The following is a 21,984-nucleotide window of genomic DNA, read 5'->3' as shown; positions in this document are numbered from 1 at the left end:
ACTGGTGACATCTGATATTAAAAAAAACATAATGCATGGCCACAACATAGTAAGGCGTGGGAACAAGATAATTAAGCCACAGCTTTACTGAGTCATGGCCGCACATTATTTTTTATTTATTCAGGATGTCATCAGCAGGGCTCCATAGTTTATTGGTGGTTCTGGATAGCAAATGAAATGGTTGTATTTGTGAGGTAGACATGGCAACCCCTGGTTACTATCACCACCCCTGTAAAGAAATCTGAGACAAATTGGTGGATTTCCCCTTTAACTAGCCCATTTTGTAATATCTTCTGCTTGAGCCACCCGTTGTGGAATTGCTCGAATATTTGGTGTAATTTGTCTACTAATTACTCTGTAAATTACTGCATTTATCATTCAAGTTATTTGGTATCCTGATTACGCAGCGCCGTTACGTGTAGTTCATGACTACTCAGTTCTGCTAGTAACGTGGCCGTAAACATTAAACCAGTAAGCAGAATGATATGCCAGTAGGCCAATCGGAACAGCGCGGTCGGTTACGTCATATGATGGGCGTGGCCTCGTCGCTCTCGTCGACCCACCGCAGCCATCACGGCAGAGGGAGGCGAAGCCCATGGACAACTATCTGTGGAAGGGCTTAACAAATGAAGGTATTTTTCTTGCTGGTCGCTGCTTCTATAACATCTGTTCTGTCTGGAATGTTGATGTTTTTTATTACTGCGTGTTTTTTATGGACGTTGTTTTGACCTTGGCTGAGTGGACCTCGTCAGTTTTAGGCGTCAGCTGGACGTACGTAGACACTCGGTGGTGGGTGATAATACGCCCCTGACAAATCCTGCGCCCTTCCGTTTCCTGGCGCTCACTGAGCCTTCAGATTGGCTGAATCCGACTTTACCCGTCCACCAGGACAAACCCGGGTTATGATATGATTAATGTGCGCTCTTGTAAGCGTGTACGCGCTCGTAAACGTTAAATGGCGTTAATAAAATTACAACAGTTAGGTTACGTAGTTAAGGAGTAGCTAATGAGCTAGCTAACTATCGAAACATCAGTTCCTTGAATTTTTATGTCAGAATGACATTTAGCTATGCAGTTTAGTCTATTCAGTTCAACCATTCAGAGTAACAGCTTTTGACTGATATAAAATCATCTTTGTTAGCTGTGCGAGCGAGTTGGTGTGATTTTATATCGGGCGGACGACATGACAGTCACTAACGGGTCCTTGGGGTACAGGATGTGGCAGTTGACGCAGGATGACGCAGCACATCGGATCCGGTCTTGTATGAGAGTAGTAGGAGACAAATGGTACATCATTACTAAAAGCATTGAGACGCAGTTTGTCTGATTATTATCTAATAAGGCTCTCTTATTCCGACCTGCTTCGCACATACATGGACATACAGTATATTTATACACACCGGGCAGTTTAATGCCGTAGCATTAAACCACCTTGTATATCCACTCATCAACAAGTAACTAACTAACAAATACCTGAACCGATTCACTTTTAATCGGTTCATTTTCCTACTGCGTAGTTTGGAAAGTCCTGGATCTAAGGGAGCAGACTGGGTCGTAGGGGTAAAGGGGAATTCCATAAATTTTTCAGAAATTCAGTCATTGAGATGTAAACAAAGTGTGGTTTGATGCAAGTCCATTTGTATAAAAACATACATACAGCGGTGAAGATGGGGACCAGGGGTCACCACGACTACAACACAAATATAGACGTTTTATTTACCATCCAGAACCACCAGTGAACCTACACGAGTCTTCTGAGATTTTATAAGGAACGTTGATGATGATAAAACAGTAGATCTGAAAAAACACTTTTATTTGGGGACTGTTTTGCCTCACAGCACCCTGCATGTACCACACCCCCCACACCCCCACACCCACGTGATGCTGATCTCAAAACTAGCTTTAAAAAAAAACTGGTTCATCCATGCATTAACACGTCTGGATTGTATCTGGATAAACTTTGGCTGGTTTCCATTTACACTTTTTGACTAAACTGTGCCAGTTTAACCGGATCAACGTTTACCTCATTTCTGTTGTGCATTTCACTGCTGTCAGAAGAAAACCTTGTATCTTCATTTTTTTGACGTTTTTCAGTTTTTCACATAATCTGAAAATACCCGTTGCCCTGTACAAGATTTGTAAATTTCATGATGAATGGGCTAAAAGAAATCGTTCCAAAATGACTTGGAAAAATGTCTGGTTCCATTGACTTACATTAAAAGCAGTGGATGTTTTTCATTCTCCTGTAAAGTTACCATTTTGCAGATATGAGGTTTTCTTCCGACAGCAGCAATTTATTTTCTTTTATTCATCATTACGATGCGAGTCAACAAGCTTGACTTGGACACTTTCATTGGCCTGGATTGCAGGAAGGCTCTTAGGCTGAACTCCAGACTTGCGTATCCTCCATCTTCCTTTTCGCTGTTTATTATCTCATCGGCTAGTCAAAACTCAGCAGATGCATTTCGGCCTCACATAGTTGTATACGAATAATGAAAACAAATTCCGCTTACACTTAAATCTCTGACACTCTGAGTGAATTCAGAACCATTTCATGTAGGAACTTTCTGTGAGGGTGCTTTTAGAGGTGGAAGTCTGGTTCCTATCACCGCCACTGTGAACAGTACAGTAAGTTTCTCTAGAACAGAGCTTTTCACACCAAACCGCTGTGAACGACTGTTTCATCTTAGCCATTTAATTATGTCAAAATTTGGTGGAATTCCACTGTAATTAGGGGGTGCAAGAGTATGTATACATGTACTAATGTCCAAGAAAATGGAGTTGCTGTAATCTAGAAGGGATGATATGAAGGCACAGAGCAGAGTTTCTACCTCTGTCATAAAGTGAGTTTATGAAATATTACAGGTGTGAAAAAGAAGTGTTTTTGCCCAGTTTCCTGATGTGGCTTTTAGTAGAAAATGATAGATAAAGCATGATTTGCTTGTCTTCTCTTCTGTGTTTTCACTGACAATAAGGTCCTGTCTTTGTGTTCCTCTTTTGCCAGGTGACCCACTGAGCCCCGTCGCCGTGACGATGCTGAGCCGTCTTTTCAGGCTGCACGGCCTGTTTGTGGCCTCGCATCCATGGGAGGTGATCGTGGGGACGATTGCAGTGACGATTTGCCTCATGTCTATGAATGCCATTGCCGGCAGTGACCAAATCTGCGACTGGAACTACCAGTGTCCTAAAGTGCAGGAGGTGCGCAGGCCTGTGAGGGCCAAGAGTGGAGGCATCCATTTGATATCCACACTCTTGGATTCTGAGATTTAAACATGAGATTTAAACACTCTGTACAGACATTCACATTGATTTTGTTAGTCTGTGGCTGAAATCGATCATTATCATTGCATATCAGAACATCAGAGCAGCCCTGATCTAGAACGTTACATTTTCCTCCATGACAGTAGCCACGTTTACATGCAGCCTAATAATCTGTTAATAATCCAACTAATAGCTCAATTGGGACATAATACATCCATGAAAACACCTCGGTCGGAATGTAGTCCGATCGAGGCCATCCAGAATACAATTCCTATCCTACTGAATGTGGAGGGTATTCCTGTAAATAATCCATTAAATAGAAGAATAATATCTGTGTAGACATCTGTGATTACATTCCCTATCGGAAAGTTCAAGTCCGTTCTGCTTGTGCGTCGCGTCATAGTGAGAGTTTGTACCGTTCAACGCAGCGGAGCAGAAACTGGTCTGCAGAGGAGATGAAATTTATGCTCTGATCTTTAAAAGACGGCGGTGGGACGGACGTCCAGCTTATGTGTCTCAAAACATGACGTCTTCCTCTCGGCCTTCTTTAATAAGGACATGTGAGGAACGTTTTACTGAGTCTGATGTAATTTTAAAGCAGTTAAAAACACAAGCACTGCTCACTGCTGCTCATCTCACTCTGAGTGGACTCACGTGATGCTCATTGTCATGGTAACGTCTACACTGAGTGGTTCTCTACGCATTTGCATAATTTTGGATCAGATTACTTGTAGTGGGCATATAAACGAAGATTTTCTATCAGATTGTTGAGTAGAGTGAGCATAAACACCTCAGTCTTAATCTATAATCAGAATGTAATCAATGGGATTGGCAAAAATCTTTGCGTGTAAACACAATGACTGTCCTAACAACAAGCGAAATGAGTCAGTGACAGTGACTGAACCACAGTGCTCCCATTATAATCAGTGATTCTGTTGACACCATCTGTGAGTGTCAGATGTCAATGGATCACGATGCCTTTTTCTATTTCTGACGTGCTGCGTCATATTGAACTCATGTTCCATGTCAACAAAAATGGATGCAGAGAAAATAATTCATGAGAAGGAAGAAAGACAGGAGTCATATCACTCTTCTTCTGAATTTCTTGAAAATAAACAATACTGGAGGCTCCTGAGTGACGTAACCATCTAAGCGTTGGCCCTGTCATCAGGAGATCTCGAATTCAATCCCTGGTGATGCTACAGTCATCCGTAGCCAGGAGTCCAAGAGAGCACAATTGGCCTCACTCTCCTTGGATGGTTAGGTCTCCACCCTTTGATGCAGCATGTTAACAAAGTTTTAAAACATGCCGTTCATTCCTCACTCCATACAGCCTATAAATGGAAAAAAACCTGAAATAACAGCCCGTTTTAAATTCAACATTTTGTGATGTTACATATGTCTGCCTGTAGTTTAGTTCTGCCCTGAAATTAAGACAAGTACTCAACCTGGGGTACCTTTTGAATGGGGCACAACACAGGGCAGCCAGCCTATTAGAACAGAGCTAATTTACATATATCAGTCTGAAAGACACAGCAACAACAACAGCATGTTTAATTCGGTTGCAGAGTAAATGTAAAGAAAATTAATTATGACTGTTTTTGGTGCATATAGGCTACTTTCACACAACAGGTAAAAAGGGCCCAAAAAAAGACTTTTTTCACCAAATCCAATTTTTTGTTTGGCTGTTCATGATATCTCTTAAATGTGGTCTGAATGTGACATCAGTCTGAACAGATCAGCTCCTAAACTGACCAGCATGTGCAAACGAACAGAGCTTCACATGGCTCATCCAGAGGTAAACAATCACGACTGCCAATGAACGCCATTCACTCCCAGAGGATCAGCTTCATCTTCGCCAGCATCACAGGAGCATCATGAAGCTTCACTGACTGACACCTGGACTCATCACCCAGAATGAGGTCATGTTCACCTTAAAAAAGTGTACGATGTTCGGCCACGGCCACTTCCTCAGATCCTTTAAACTTATTTGACGCTGTAGCCTTGTTCTCTTAAGGAGCGGTTTGGATACATTTCTTCAAATTTTTTGTACAGAAACTTCAGCCTAAGTGTTTCTGAGGTCTCTGCAGTGCAAAATTATGAAGAATGGCGAACTGGCTGTTCAGAGTCGCACTGCCGCAGATCAGATACGTATCAGATTTCAGTACCACGTATGAAAACGTCTCAAATCAGAATTGAAGATTGTTGACAGTGTTTTCTTTTTTTTTTTTGCCGTTCACACTGACAGACAGACACACATCTGTGTCACATATGAAAAAAAAGATCAGATTTGGGCCACTTTTACCTGCTGTGTGAACAAAGCCATGGTCGTATTATTTGCAGTTGCAGCCTGGAGCTGTTGGTTGACTCATACTTCATTTATACTTTTACATGCATATTTGTAGACCTAAAGGTTTCGTGACGCGATGCGAAACTGTGTTTGAGCATTTGCTGTAATGCCAAGGTGTCTGTTGAAAAAACACCAAAACAGCTGCTTGCTCATAAATTGGAGAGCAGTTAAGCTTTTCATCCCAGGCTCCAAAAACTAAATGGGAGTCCAGAACCTTGTGGAGAAAAAAAAACACTTTATTTGTTCACTCTTTCAGAAGATCCTAAGCAGTGATGTTATCATCCTAACCATCACAAGGTGCCTGGCTATTGTCTACATCTATGTGCAGTTCAAAAACCTGAGGCAGCTCGGTTCCAAGTACATGCTCGGTGAGTATGTAAACCTGTGTTCTAACTGTATTGTACTACCAACATATAAATAACTGAACTGAAAACAAAATCGTCCATGTCACTCTGTTTTTAATTTGAATGTAGTCTGATGTTATATAGTGCTAAGATGAAACCCTTCAAGCACTTTTCAGCCTGTGGTTGGGCATACGCTACACAATATTTAAAAATCTTAACAGATTTCTAAAAGGAGATCATCACATACTTAACATCAGTTTGTCACAGAATTTCTTGTCTTTTTGTCGTGAGGGAGCTCACACTAGACGACAAGGCAAAGAGAGAATGACACGCAGCAAGTTTCCCAGATCTCCTCAGATCCCATGACACAAATAAAGCTAAATTTACTTGACTTGTTTGTGCCTTTTTGCGCAACGAAGAGATTAATATGTGGTGAGAAACACTGTGTAGGACGTTTGCCGAGAGGGACAACATGAGTTCACGGAAAAATTCAAGTCAGGGCGGCGCTGGGCTGATTTTATTATAATGTAAACTAAATGTAAACCAAACCAAATCCCTACAGGGAGGGTGTTCAGTCTCTTTACATGCAGCCAGCTCTCTCTACTGAGAAGGGGGTCGACGGTTCAGTCTCTGGCAGGTCTGCTCAGGGAGCCCAGCAGGTTTAGTCCCCTAGGAAGGCCCAGAGAGAGAGAGAGAATAAAAAAAAGGGAAAGAAAACAAGAGGCGTTAGTTCAGCCACTGCCGCTGGAATTGCAACCACTCACCGACTGATCCTGTGCCTGTGCTTTTTATGGGGCCGGCCCCATCTAGGTGAGCCAGCGCAGGGAATTAACTCATTGGCCAGGTGTGCCATATTTGAGGCTCTGTGTTGGGGGTGGTGAGCTTGGTGCTGAGCCAAGGCTTTACTTCCGGGTATGTTTTTAGCAAAACCTTTGCTCAGCAGAATCAGATTCAGACTCTGTTGGTAAATGAGCACAACAGAGTTTATCTTCATGTGTATGGTAGCTATACTGAGCTACAGCATGGTGGCCAAGGTCATACTGTGGATTTCCAGGATGAGTTCCACTCGGAACATGCCTTGCCAGGGTCGACCAAAGAAACAAACAAAGTCCATGTGTTCAGCATCATATCCAGAGGTTGGCTTCAAAAAATAGAATCATGAGTGCTGCCAGCATTGCTGCAGAGGTTGAAGAAGTGGGAGGTCAGCCTGTCAGTGCTCAGACCATACGCTGCACGATGCATCAACTCTGTTTGCATGACCGTCGTCCCAGAAGGAAGCCTCTTCTGAAGCTGACGCACAAGAAAGCCAGCAAACAGACCTCCAAGATGACAACTGTCTTGCTGAGGAAGCTGAAGGTAAAAGTAATGAACTGGCCAAGTATGTCTCCAGACTTAAGCCCAGTTGAGCACCTGTGGGGCATCCTCAAGTGGAAGGTGGAGGAACACAAGGTGTCATCCACCAGCTCCGTGAAATCATCAAGGAGGAGTGAAAGAGCATTCCAGTAGTAACCTGTGCATCTCTGGTGAAATCTGTGCACAAGAAGGTTCAGGCAATGCTAGATAATAATGGTGGTCACACAAAATACTGACCCTTTGAGCACAGTTTGGACACGTTCACTGTGAGGTGGACTCACTTGTGTTGCCAGCTGTTTAGATGTTAATGGCTGTGTGTTGTTCTTTTCAGAGGACAGTAAATCTGCACTGCTGTACAAGCTGCACACTGACCACTTGAAGTTATATCCAAGTTTCATTTCTATAGTGTCGTCCCATGAAGAGAGAGAGAATAAAATATTTGCAGAAATGTGAGGGGTGTACTCACTTTTGTGAGATACTGTGTGTGATATTTGTATATGTGTTTGTGTGTGTAAAAATGTTACTCATATTGCACATTGTTATATGTGTAACAAAATTCTTTGCCTGCTGGCTCTTCTGTTTATATGCAGGTATTGCTGGACTCTTCACTGTATTCTCCAGTTTTGTCTTTAGCACTGTGGTCATTCACTTCCTGGGCAAAGAGCTCACAGGCCTCAAGTAAGCTCTTCATTTTAAAAGCGTATTGATTTCACTTTCTTACTGTGTGTAGGTTTATGTCTGTGAAACTCCTGAAGTAACCCTGTCGTTATGTGTTTATTCCAGTGAAGCACTGCCTTTCTTCCTGTTGCTGATTGACCTGTCTAAAGCCTGCACGCTGGCCAAGTTCGCTCTCAGCTCAAACTCTCAGGTATTGTACAGCACCGTAGCCGAGGGCATCTCCCTGCCGGCAAATGTAGACTGTCAGCCACTGAGGCTGATTTTCTTCATTAGCTGAAGCTTAGCACGAGACCCGGATATGATCCATCTCTCTGTATTCCTTATGAAGCAAATCCTTTGACTTTTGCATTACATGTTGTTCACTAATAAATTACTCCAAAAAATTCTGTGGCAAACAGTTGAATCCACCTGCTACAGTGTCTGGAAGTTGCCCACATTTCAATAGGCACTCCTTTTGTGGATAAATACTTGGGATACTAGGGCACAGTGATATTGGAATCAAATTTGTTTTGGTAGATAACTGTTAAAGAGAAATGAATGGCATCAGAAATGTTTAGATTTGACCAATATTTTATAGCATGTTTACTGTATTGTAAATAAGCATGAGTGTTTAGTGACACTGGGCTACTGTGCTTAAATATCTACATTTAAACTGTAATGTTCCATTTTTATGTAACAAAAAAATTGGTCCAAGTTTCTATGTTTTATATTTGTACTTATTTATCATCATCGGTCCCAGAATTCCTGTATTGATACATCCCTAAATAAATACATCTTTCTGTTTATTTTTCTCTATACTAACTTTATATAATATAATTGCTACTTGTATTAGTAATAAAATAGGCAAAATATTCAGTAAACGTTTTAACGTACATCAGGTTCCCTAAGTACATTTAAACAGTACAGTTATTCAGCAAAAATATTACGGATATTAAAGAAGCAACCTCCAGAAAAAGTCCCTGAATCAGTAATCAGCAGACTGGCAGCACCACTCTGATCATTAGATTATGAAGAATTTGTATAGTGCCTCTGATCAGCTTCCCTGGCTCTGATCCCTGCTCTTTAACCCACAGGAGGAGGTGAGGGAGAACATAGCTCAGGGCATGGCCATATTGGGGCCGACCTTCACTCTGGACGCTGTGGTAGAGTGCCTGGTCATTGGAGTGGGAACCATGTCTGGTAAGACTCGATTCTCTCTGCCCAAATGCACAATGCAAAATCCACCTGTTTATAAATATAAAGCATAGCGGCCCACACAGAACAACCTTTGTTTTAATTGTTTTTCCCACAGGAGTAACTGTTTGATCTCGAGAGGTTGCTTTAGTTTTGAAGGTTTTAGCGCCTCATTTGAAATAAACCTCACGCCACTCAGTGGCCTTTTGGATTAGCGTCATCACAGTCAACAACAATAATGAACCTTACTTAATATCTGCTTCTTTGTCGTAGGTTTATTAGTTTGAGTTTAACTACTCAGGTTGCTGATGCTCGGCCAAAAGTCAAATGCTGATATTATTTTCAGGCTCGTTTGTCGTTTTTATCAGCTGCAGCTCGAGCTGCAGGAATGATATGAGTGCAATGAGAGTGTATAAAGAGTCAGTGTTCAAACAGGCAGATTATACTGACAGTACAGCGCTGATGTGTATTCATACATGTCAAAACGGGCGTCCGCACCAAATAAGGTAGCGCCCTGAGGAACCTCAGCATCTCTGACTAGCTGCACTGCTGATGACGTTTAATTTGCCTGGGACTGTGATGTTTTTATTTACACGTCTCTACTAGCCCACTGTGATCTACTGCCTCCCCCTGAGTAGAGGCCTGCAGACTGTTAGAGGGTGCTTCACGGCCAACTGGTGGTCTGCGACCCACCGGTTAAGAAACACTACATTTAATTCCACTGCATTACATTAAACAGTCTGGTAGTACCTTGTCAGCCTGAAAGTGCAGTCATGAGCTCAGTGATCCAGGGCCAACTGATAAGTTCACCATGTTTTGATTTGTGCCAGAGCCTCAAACTTACCAATATCTTGATGTTTTGCATATAAGAGAATCTTAAGGCTCCACCAGTGTTGGTGTGTCTTGTAGCAGCTCTGAAACCGTTGAGGAATTATTGTATTCTCACCTGATTATATTCACCTTTTGCATCCACCTCACGACTCCCTGTCTCTGTCCAGGTGTGCGGCAGCTGGAGCTCATGTGCTGTTTTGGCTGCATATCCGTCCTGGCAAACTACTTTGTCTTCATGACCTTCTTCCCTGCCTGTGTCTCTCTGGTCCTGGAGGTGAGGACCGAACATGCTCTGATAATTATGTTTGGGCAGTTTGGGCCTTTTACTGTAACAGTAACATCAATTTTGCCCAAGTATATTATTTCTGCACAGGTCAGGTTTTTCATTGAAACCTAGAAATAAAAAGTCTTTGACAAAACAAAAAAAGAGATGTGACCATTAAAATAATGAAGAAATACTTGAAGTTCTGGATTATTTCTTGGTCACTGCTAAATTCTAAGAAAATATGTGACGTTGTCTGTGTTAGTCTTTATAAGAAAAGGTCAGATAATTTTTTTATTATATTACATTATTTTTATATTATATTTATTTTTTAGTTTTATCTCTACTTTTGAAGCTTGTTTTCAGATGACTCTCTGGTGGATTTGATCTGCTCATTAGAGGCTTTTGCACAGGCTTCTGGAATCCATGGCAGCGTGTGACCGTTCCATATGTCCCCTTGACTTACCACCAAATACTAAGAAATTTTTCATATAATTCATATAAACATTCAAAGACAGTATTTTTGCTAAAATTGTTATTTGTGATGAAAAATCTGCCTTAAATTAGTAAGCAATGCAAAGTAGAAACATCTTTAGTAGTAGTCTTAGTCTTTGTTTGGTGTGTGTGGGGGTGTGTGGGTGTGTGTGTGTCGCTGTTTCCAGAACAAAGCCTCATTTTTTTTGGGGGGGGGGTGTCTGGTTCCATTGAGAAATATTAAAAGTAAAGTATGTATATACATTATATGTGTATGTGTTGGCATCTAAACTGCACTCTTTTCCTGTTTGTCTCCTGTAGCTGTCAAGAGAGAGCAGGGAGGGGCGACCCATCTGGCAGCTCAGTCATTTTGCCCGCGTTCTGGAGGAGGAGGCAGACAACAAGCCCAACCCTGTTACTCAGCGGGTCAAAATGATCATGGTGAGAAATGATATTCTGCCTGACACCCCCCCTGATTATAAATAACTTATTTAAAAAAAAGTTTTTCAGAGTTAAACAAAAGCCTGTTTGTGAAGGCAGTGGAGATTTCATGAAAGTTGAACTGAAAGTTTTGTTAAAAATCTGGTTTAAAACTTGTTTGTTATAGTGATAGGGATTTATAATAGTTGGTCTGAAGATTTAAAAAAAGGACATTGAAAACTTGATTTGAGTTTATTGTATTTATGAAATTTGCACTTTTTTGAAAGAATATTTAGTTCGTCATAAATGATTAATTGTTTTATAACCAATCTAGACAGTATCAGATATTTCCAGAATGTTCTAGACATCCTTTGGGTCTGACCGTGCTGTTGATGTGAGGCTGTGTTTGTCTAGTCTTTGGTCCTGGCACTGGTTCATGCCCACACACGGCTGTTAGCGGAGTCTCCCTCCAGCAACTCCAGCGGCTCAGCTGTGGACCTGCACAGCCCCATCCTGGACGCAGACACAGCCATGACGAGGTATATTTCTGTCTTTCATTATATACAGTACCTCACAAAAGTGAGTACACCCCTCACATTTCTACAAATATTTCATTGTATCTGTTCATGGGACGACACTATACAAATGAAACTTGGATATAACTTCAAATGGTCAGTGTGCAGCTTGTACAGCAGTACAGATTTACTGTCCTCTGAAAAGAACAGCACACAGCCATTAACGTCTAAATAGGCTGGCAACACAAGTGAGTCCATCTCACAGTGAACAGGTCCAAATTGTGCTCAGAGGGTCAGTATTTTTTGTGTCATTATTATCTAGCACTGCCTGAACCCTCTTGGGCACAGAATTCACCAGAGGTGCACAGGTTGCTACTGGAATCCTCTTTCACTCATGATGACATCACGGAGATGGTGGATGTTGGACACCTTCGCTCCTCCAGGTGCTCGTACTCCTCCAGTTCATCACCTTTACCTTCAGCTTCCTCAGCAAGACAGTTGTCATCTTGGAGGTCTGTTTGCGGGCTTTCTTGTGCATCAGCTTCAGAAGAGGCTTCCTTCTGGGACAATGGCCATGCAGACTGAGTTGATGCATTGTGAGGCGTGTGGTCTGAGTACTGACAGGCTGACCTTCCACTTCTTCAACCTCTGCAGCAATGCTGGCAGCACTCATGCATCTATTTTTTGAAGCCAACCTCTGGATATGATGCTGAACACAAAGCGTTAATGCAGCCAGTGGTTAGGGCTGTTTAATGCTGCTATTTTGCTGTAATGGAAATATTAATTTCCATTAATATTAATTAATATTAATACTGCGATGGACTGGCGACCTGTCCAGGGTGTATCCTGCCTTCCGCCCGATGACTGCTGGGATAGGCTCCAGCACCCGCCCGCGACCCAGATGGAGAAGCGGCATAGAAAATGGATGGATGGAAATATTAATGAATAATACTGGAGATGTTTGTAGGATCTTGAAACTTGGAACAGTTTGCTTCAACATTGTTACGTTGCATTGCAAGTTGAATTCCACAACAGCAGTTGCTTGGGCTGATCATCCTGAAAGTCCATTTTCAACATCAGGCACTCAGTTCTTTGTAGCTTAGGTGTGCAGTGTCAAGATGTTTGTGCCATGCTGGGCAGGAACCCTGGCTTCAGATTATCTTTAACACACAAAACGAAATATTTTTGCAACTGTTCATCAGTGGTGGGAAGTTATTCATTCAGAATTAGGATATCTGCTGTCCCCACTATTTGTCCCTCAGAGGGGCCTGGTATGGTTCCACACAGTGTGTTGAATTCTTCACCTACAAGAGTGGCCCCCAAACGGTTCTTCCCTGAGACCCTGTGCTTCACCCACCCCCTCTCCAGCTATCCCTGGATTCAATTCTGGGGTGCAGACACAACCTTACAATGGGAAACATGTATCTGTGTTTTCTTTTCTTCACATTTGATGCATCAGCTATCAGCAGCGTAGGTTCTGAGCACTGACAAGCTGACCTCCCTCTTGCCAGCAGAGCCATCAACACTCATGCATCTCCAGACCCTGATGCTACCACAACCATGCTTGACTGTAGGCAAGAGATCAGTGTCTTGGTACTCCTCACCAAGGTGCCACCACACATGCTGGACACCATCTGAGCCAAGCAAGTTTATCTTGGTCTCATCAGACCACAGGACATGGTTCCAGTGATCCATGTTGTTGGACTGCTTGTCTTCAGCAAACTGTTTGCTGGCTTTCTTGTGCATCAGCTTCAGAAGAGGCTTCCTTCTGGGACGATGGCCATGCAGACCGAGTTGATGCAGTGTGGTATGGCATATGGTCTGAGCACTGACAGGCTGACCTCCCACTTCTTCAACCTCTGCAGCTGTACTGGCAGTGTTCATGCATGTATTTTTTGAAGCCAACCTCTGGATATGACGCTGAACACGTGGACTCTGACAGTGCCTGTTCCAGGTGGAACCTGTATTGGAAGACCGCTGTTTGACCTTGGCCACTGTGCTATAGCTCAGTTTCAGGGTGTTAGCAATCTTCTTGCAGCTTAGGCTGTCTTTGTGGAGAGCAACAATTCTATTTCTCACGTCCTCAGAGATTCTTTGACATGCAGTGCCATGTTAAATATCCAGTGGCCAGTATGAGCGAAATGTACCCAAAACACCAAATTTACCAGCCCTGCTCCCCATTCACACCTGGAACCTTCTGAATCTGGCAAGTCACATGACACCAGTGAGGGACTCGCTTGTGTTGCCAGCTATTTAGACATTAATGGCTGTGTGTTGTTATTTTTAGAGGACAGTCAAGTTTCATTTCTATAGTGTGTGTGTGTGTGTGTGTGTCTATATATATATATATATATATATATATATATATATATATATATATATATATATATATATATATATACACACAGCTCAAGTCCAGCTCAAATATGTGAATGGAATGAGGGTCTCTTTTCTTCCTTGTCTCTCTAGTGTGGACTTGGAGCAGGTCATCACGCTCTCTCTGGCTCTGCTGTTGGCGGTGAAGTATGTCTTCTTTGAGCAGGCGGAAACAGAATCCTCCCTGTCCATCAAAAGCCCCATAACCGGCCCTCATACTGCTCTGACCAGTAGGAGAGCAGGAGAGGAGTGCTGTAGGAGGGATCTTACCCCATCCAAAGTTGCAGAGAGGGTGAACACTAACCCAACATCAGCTTCACTATGCAATACAGAGGAGAAAGGTAAGCTAACCTATTGTAGGTCTCAATAAAGAAATCATTAACCATTAAGAGCTTCATAGAAACATCTGGTTGGGCTGCACGATATATGGTGTATTAACTGTTATCGCAATATTGGCCTTAACAATATTGTTATCAAAGACGTTTGCACTATGCAAGTTTTTGCTGCATTTTGACCTTCCTGACCAATCACAGATTTTCTTTGGGGATGAGTGAGTGTGTTTACCCGAATAATTTTGATCAAAGAAACCAGGCAAATTTTAAACCACATCACAGCAAGGCTTCACAAATTTGTGTTTAATATATTGGAAGGCATTCGGCAATCACAATATACAGTAGCATGAATTCAATATGGTATTTCATGTATATTGTGCAATCCTAATGTGTGATAAAAGTAAAATGAAAAAAAGCTAAACGTGGTTAGACCGCCTGCCGACTTGCTGCTTTCCAGTGCCCCGTTTTCTTTCTTGTCATTCATGTATATACAGGATGATTCAAAAAGATTTATTTCACTTGTAAATCATTACACAACAATGCAGTAAATTGTAAATGGTTTAAATGAGCATTGGGCATTGAGCATGTCAGGTGTCGCTGCGCTCGCGGCTCTTTCAGTGCGATTTTTGAGATCATCCAGTGCTGTGGAACCAATGACGAACGCTCTGAGCTGCTGGAGGTTCACTGCTGTGAAAATCATGGTGCACAGTTCTGGTTGATTCACACAAATCGAGGTGGAGAATGCAGAACGCTTGCTGCTCAGGGGTCTCATCTCTCAGACTGAGGGGAGCCGTCTTCCGGTGACAGTCAGAAACTCTGTGACTCCCTCTTTCAATTGGATTTTGATTGGTTCCTAGACGCCTAACGGTTGTAAAAATATGGCGCTTTAAAATCAGAATCTTTTTGAATAACCCTGTATACTTTCCACATTGCCCTCCTTTTCCCTGCTCTCTCCTTCTCGATACCCATTTGTCGTTACCCATTTGTCATTACACACATCTGGCCCTCCTCTTATCCTCGAATTTACTATCTTTTGTCAGTTTGACCTCTGCAGTTTAAACATCTGGGAAATAACAAAGTTCTGGTGGGAATTATGTTTTCCCGTTTGTGTGAACTGTCAGTGGTTTTCCCACAACTACAGGTATGCTATGTTATGTTAGGTCAGGGCCCGAATCGTTAAAGTTTTTTGAAGATGTGTTCTCAATATCATTCAAAACAAATGTGTGTAAAATGTTGACATTATGTTTTATACAATTGAAACAACTTTGGGTCAAATTATCACCAGAGAACACCAGTGAGTACAAAATGTGTTCAGGACATTGAAAGCATGTAATCATGTTAATTTTATGTTTACCAGAATGTCCCCATTAAATTAGGAATGTTATTAAATAAGAAGCAAAGCAATTATGTCAGTCATTCATTTATAGACATTAAACATTTGTTTGTGGTCAAAATGATCCCAAAAATACTAGGAGGGCTGGAGTATTCTGTTTTCATCTGTAATTTGTGCCTATTTATTCATAGTATTTGGGCTTTGTTGCATGTTTCAGTGATTCATTTCCTTTTTTCGATAGATGATGTGATCGGAGAACAGTCATGTCTTCCAGCGCAGAGAGATAAAGAAAAGGAACCTTTAGAACAGAGAGAGACCCACCTTCTCAAACATGAGCCTCCTCAGTTTATCCAGTCTCGCCCTCTGCAGGAGTGCCTGCGCATTCTCAGAGACCCGGAGGTACGAAATCCTTTTCAATTCTTAAAGCAGTGGTTCCCAAAATGACTCCTGTAGACCTCATGCTGTTCACATGACTCTGTGAATGTTTGTCTGGCATTATAAGGTCTGTAGGAATACGGTTTTATTTCTGTTAAAGGGTGTAAAAATGAGTAAAAATCAGAAAAATTAACATTTGAAACAGCATGTGGAACATAAAACTGTGCCTTTGTATGGAAATCGTGGTCAGCCAAGTGTACGGTGGATGGGGAAGGGGCGGGGCCTATGCTCTCTCACTCCTTGAGCATAAGCATATTCAGAGATCCGGAGGTACAAGATGAGATGCACTTGTTAAATTGTGTTGCACTCTGTACATTTTCCTTTTCAGGTCCTGAAGCACGAGTTCTGCACTACGCCCGTTAACTTGCGCCTTGAATGCCAGTATAAACATTGTTTATACAAAGTTTTAAACTTTAAACTTACAGACTGTTTTGGGTTCATTGTTTCTGTGATGTCATACAAACCAGTGCATTTACAAATATCCCTTATGCAAACTACAGCAGTTTAGCCCTGCCCACTCACGCTGAAGTTATAAAGTGTTTCAGCCCAGTTAGCTTTTTTTAATAAAGCAAAATCCAGCACAGTACAAGCCAGTTAAGCATTCTCGCTCTGTTGTTACACCTGATAGCAGCATATGTTATTTTAAAAATCTTTTAGTGTGCCTGTATAGTTTGGTTACTTACTTTTTTGTACTTTGCTAAACTGTTGTATAAAAGCAAAAGAGCACTCAAAGGCCATGTGTTATCACAAATCATATCATAGCTGGGATTCGGGCACAAACAAAAGCTTGAGGCAAGTTAATTGCGTTGATAAATCTCTGAGTACTAGTTTACTGATTAACTGGGACACAGGCAGGCAGGCAGGCAGACAGTAATTTAGCAGCCAGTAGCAGTCACACAACACAGGACAATAATAGTAATAAGGGTGTAAACAATATAAAAGGAAGAATAAATATAAAGATCCACTCTACAGGCAGATATACAAACAGAAAAATACAACAATCTGGAATAAGATCTTTAACCTGACATGAAAGACACAGCGCAATAATAACTGTACAAGGAGGCGCAGGTAACAGCATATAATGACAGTACTGAATAAATATGTGCACATATTGGTATTGAAGTGAAATAAAGTGTCTAAAATAAAGTTTCTAGGTGTGGAGTGTCCAGATGTGCTAGATGTGTGATAGGGGCTACAGAAAGTGCAATATGTACATTACTAAAAGGGAAAAATAGTGTTGAGGTAATAATTCTAGCAGATGAGTAAAATTTGTGTTCTTTTAAAATGTGAACAGAAGCTGTTAACATGCCCTGTTTATGGTTCCGTGGCTGTGTGTGCAGCGAGGTCCACGTTTCCTAAGCAATGCTGAGGTGATAGGGCTGGTGGAGAACAGGAGCATTCTGGGATACCGTTTGGAGGCAGCGCTGGAGACTCCAGAGAGGGGCGTTGCCATTCGGAGAGAGATGCTTTCAAGTAAACTGCCCCAGCCCTCGGCCCTGGAGACACTGCCCTACAGAGACTATGACTACTCTAAGGTAGCATCCGATTCCTTTTCCACATATATGCACATCAGTTCTTAGACGTTACTTAAAAATGTTAATACTCCATAATCATTCATTTAGAGTTTGTGATTTGCTCATGGACAGACGTTTACTTTAGTTTTTGGAATGTTTTTAATGCAAAACAAAGTACACTTTTTCTTCAAGTCTCATCTCTCAGATATATTTTTTTGGGGTTTTAATTTAAGTGTTAAGGTTTTGCATAGTGTAAATATTTTGCTCCCTCTTGCTCTAAGGTGATGGGCTCAAACTGTGAAAATGTGATTGGCTATGTGCCGGTGCCAGTAGGTGTGGCTGGACCACTGCTGTTGGATGGGAAAGAGTTCTACATCCCCATGGCAACGACGGAAGGCTGTTTGGTAGCCAGCACTAACCGAGGATGCAGGGCCATTACTGTGAGTCTCTCTCTTTTATTTCTGTCTTTTAATACCTTTAGTTTTGCTGCTCGATGAACCACAGAAACACTACAGAAAAGGGCTGAAAGATTAATTGTTTTATAACGAAATCGTAATTTAAGAGAGTGAAGTTTTCAAATTGCAGAAGTTGCAACTTGTTTATAAAAAAAATTGTCTTAAGTTCTAAGAGGGGAAATTAAACCTGATAACACTTTATACTGCCTGTAGAGTTAGACCACTCAGAGGCAACCCAACCTCCATGTGTTGTGATATAGATATTTTCCCCAAATCATTCAGCATTATTACAGAATCGCAGTCGGGGCATCATTGGCCAATTATGCACGCATTATGCGGAGTCAGTCTTCGGCTACACTCTTAGCCACAGTTTCAGCCGCTGTCAGGCTCAAAACCCAGGACGTTATTGGGATACTTTGTTTTGTCCTTCACACATGTAATACTTAACTGGTATTTTACCAGCATGCGCACGTTCACTCATCCAAATCTTAGTAAACAAGAGGTAACATGTTCGGTATGAACAGCCAACAGCTCCTTCATTCCTTGTGAATGAAAGTGAAAAGCCATTAATTACCAAAATGTAATGCTGCTTTGTGGCTTTTCACAATTATTTACTCTTGCCTACATAACAAACAACAAACATTTATTTGTATAGCACTTTTCTAAGTCAGGCTACAGTAAGACATATCAAATAAAGTACAATTTAAAATAAAACCAATATAAAATAAGTAACCTAAAGCCAAGGACGGTGCAGCTTCAAAACAGAGAACATAAGCTCTCCTGAAAGTGAGCAGCTCTAATATTTAAGGGGAGAGTATTTCAGAGCTTAGAAGCACGAGATCCACTTAGACCAGCGCAACACACACTAACACACCACTACAGGGTAAAAGGGAGCTAACAAAGTATCAGAGAAACAGATGGACTACAGTCTGTAACTGTAGAACTACAAAGTGCAGCTATACAGTAAGTGGAGCTGATAAAATGGACAGCGAGTGTAGAAACAAGGAGGTGGTCAGAATGTTATTAGTATTTATTGTAAAGTGCACTATTCTGTGTTTATTTCTCTGTTTAGTTGTCGGGTGGGGCGAGTGCGTGTGTTCTTGCGGATGGTATGACGCGGGGACCTGTCGTGCAGCTGCCGTCCGCATGCAGGGCTGCAGAGGTCAAATCCTGGCTGGAGAGTTCTGAAGGCTTCAAAGTGGTCAAAGAGGCTTTTGACCACACCAGCAGGTCAGAGGGCGAATTTTGAAAAGGCAGCAGTAGAACCAGAAGGATGTGTTAACATCACATTACACTGAAATGCAATCCTTAGCACTGCCTTCCATCCTTCTGTCTATTTTAGGCTCTTATGTAACAGCGTGTTATTTGATTCTGCTTGCTTTGCAGTTCTTTTTAGTATGTATGTAAAATGAAAGCTTAGAAATAGTGTGTAGATGTTTGGAGCCATTTATTTTTAAATGTATAATGATTCATGAGTCAGTCAGAGGGCACAAGTTGTTTTTGTGAAGCTGTTAGAGCTGGATTCATTTTACCAGAAGAGGTCTGGTCATTTCAGTTTCTGAGCTGAAACTTAAAGCAGAGCAAAGTACGTCTCTGTTCCGTTTATATTGTTTAGCCTACAGTAGTACATCAGCACATGCTGAGACATTTACAGCCAAGATGGTAAAATGGACATGAAATGTTGAGGCTCCCAAGGTGGTTTGATTTCTGTTGAGAGGGCAAAAATCATTCTTCCTAACATTTGGGTTACTGACCTCTGCATTAGGCTAATAAAATGGACTTATTCAGTGTACCAACAAGACAGATGTCACACTGCACTAGTATTTCAAGATACTTCCATCTCCTTCTAATTAGGCCATCAACAAAAATGTTGTAGATAACAGTAATCCTGTTTTGAATTTGAGAATAAAGAAACTGTGCCTTTTTAGTCGTTAGCTTTGTCAGCACAGAGGTGCTGTTACTCTCTTCCTTCAGTAGGTGGCAGAGGCCAGAGAGAAAGAAGGAGACCAGTGAAGGCGTGAGAGCTGAGCTGAACTAAGCTGAGCTAGAAAAGGTCCCCGTGTCTTGCCGTACTTTATGGGCTGAAAAGCTGAGTGTTCTGCGTTCTGTATAAGTGATAATAAAAGAAAGCTCTCCGTCTTCACACCTGCCCCCCGGCGTCTTTCCTCCACCCACCGTTAAAGTTGCTACAGACGGTTATTATTAAACTGCAGACTTTGCTGATTCATACTGGTTTAAAATCAAAGATCTCATAGATAATTGATCAAATTACAGCACCTCCCCAGGTAAAAGTAGTCCAGCTTAAGCAGGGCTTTATTCTTGGCTATACGCTGTCTGAGCTGTGTTGTGTTGGGCTATACGCCGTCTGAGCTGTGCTGTGTTGGGCTATACGCCGTCTCAGCTGTGCTGTGTTGGGCTATACGCTGTCTGAGCTGTGCTGTGTTGGGCTATACGCTGTCTGAGCTGTGCTGTGTTGGGCTATACGCTGTCTGAGCTGTGCTGTGTTGGACTATACGCCGTCTGAGCTGTGCTGTGTTGGGCTATACGCCGTCTCAGCTGTGCTGTGTTGGGCTATACGCTGTCTGAGCTGTGCTGTGTTGGGCTATACGCTGTCTGAGCTGTGCTGTGTTGGGCTATACGCTGTCTGAGCTGTGCTGTGTTGGACTATACGCCGTCTGAGCTGTGCTGTGTTGGGCTATACGCCGTCTCAGCTGTGCTGTGTTGGGCTATACGCTGTCTGAGCTGTGCTGTGTTGCAGGTTTGCTCGGCTGGACCGGCTGCAGATCAGTCTGGCTGGCAGGAACCTGTACATCCGCTTCCAGTCTCAGACCGGGGATGCCATGGGCATGAACATGCTGTCTAAGGTATGTGTGTTTATTTGTGTTGGTCTTGACGTTTCCAGAAATAAAGTGTAGGGAACCTGATAACCTTTCATTCTGTGACCTTTATTCCACTGCCCATCTCCCTTTAAAGCTGAATGTGTTTAGGTGCTCACTTATGCAGTATTATCACATTACACCTCATGACATTCACACTCACTATAATCACTTACACTGTAGTTCGCACTTTTTATGTGGCCTAAATAGGCTTCTTATATTAATAATATGATGTAATAAGTTATATAGTTATATAACGCCGTTCTCAAACGCAGGATCGCTTTACACAGCAGGGCAAAATAAAAAAATCATAAAACCTCAGCAAGGAGAAGAGGGAAAGTGCTGAGAAAATGGGTTTTAAGTTGAGCTTTGAAGGAGGAAAGTGAGGGACAGTCAAGGAGAGATTGCAGTATGTGTTCCAAAATTTCGGGGGGCCATGTCGCTGTAAGATCTGCCTCAAACAGTAACCAGTCTAAATTTTAGGACAACTAGATGCCCTGTGTCAGAGGGCCCAAGTGTACGGGCAGGGCAGTAAGGGTGCAGGAGATCTGCTAATGCTAACCATACACTAGAAGACTTTAAAAAGACTTTTGAAAGACAAGTCTGACACCCTCTCACATCTAAAGACAGTGTCATGGTTTTTAATCACAGACTATGATTTTGCAAACACTAGGAATCTTAGTGTCACTGTTTACAAGACAGCAATTTGATTTTTGAGATTATTCCCCATCATGCACCTGGTGCAAATTTACAAGCAGATCGACTTTTACTTCCACTCTATAGTGGTACAGGTGGGAAGATGTGTTAACGTGTAAAGATCTGGGGCTCAGCCCAGTTCATATCATAGACAGATCATCACTCAGCATCTTATTAATTAACCTGTAAAATGTGCAGTTACTTTTTACTTACGTCACCATTACACGAACTTGAAATATTAAAGCAGTCAGTTATATTTTAAGTTTAATATGATTATTTTGTGAAAGTGGAACAGATTTGGCGTTA

General features: G+C 42.0%; 1 protein-coding gene across 1 annotated transcript in view; it reads left to right on the top strand.

The window, feature by feature from the left end:
* The first annotated feature begins 528 nt into the window (after nucleotides 1-528).
* hmgcrb (3-hydroxy-3-methylglutaryl-CoA reductase b) overlaps nucleotides 529-21,984 on the top strand; it is a 32,816-nt gene continuing 11,360 nt past the window's right edge. The window contains exons 1-15 of the mRNA XM_017723593.2: nucleotides 529-632; nucleotides 3,005-3,198; nucleotides 5,868-5,979; nucleotides 7,899-7,986; nucleotides 8,092-8,176; nucleotides 9,060-9,165; nucleotides 10,158-10,264; nucleotides 11,048-11,167; nucleotides 11,561-11,685; nucleotides 14,131-14,378; nucleotides 15,944-16,101; nucleotides 17,478-17,672; nucleotides 17,933-18,091; nucleotides 19,179-19,336; nucleotides 20,865-20,970. Coding sequence (XP_017579082.1) covers nucleotides 596-632; nucleotides 3,005-3,198; nucleotides 5,868-5,979; nucleotides 7,899-7,986; nucleotides 8,092-8,176; nucleotides 9,060-9,165; nucleotides 10,158-10,264; nucleotides 11,048-11,167; nucleotides 11,561-11,685; nucleotides 14,131-14,378; nucleotides 15,944-16,101; nucleotides 17,478-17,672; nucleotides 17,933-18,091; nucleotides 19,179-19,336; nucleotides 20,865-20,970 — 1,998 coding nt within the window. The 5' untranslated portion in view covers nucleotides 529-595. The remainder of the gene's footprint in view (nucleotides 633-3,004; nucleotides 3,199-5,867; nucleotides 5,980-7,898; nucleotides 7,987-8,091; nucleotides 8,177-9,059; nucleotides 9,166-10,157; nucleotides 10,265-11,047; nucleotides 11,168-11,560; nucleotides 11,686-14,130; nucleotides 14,379-15,943; nucleotides 16,102-17,477; nucleotides 17,673-17,932; nucleotides 18,092-19,178; nucleotides 19,337-20,864; nucleotides 20,971-21,984) is intronic.

Source organism: Pygocentrus nattereri, chromosome 16, assembly GCF_015220715.1.
Source record: "Pygocentrus nattereri isolate fPygNat1 chromosome 16, fPygNat1.pri, whole genome shotgun sequence".
Taxonomy (NCBI): Eukaryota; Metazoa; Chordata; class Actinopteri; order Characiformes; family Serrasalmidae; genus Pygocentrus; species Pygocentrus nattereri.
Note: the sequence above shows the minus strand (reverse complement) of the source record. Positions and strands in the feature narration are given on the sequence as shown.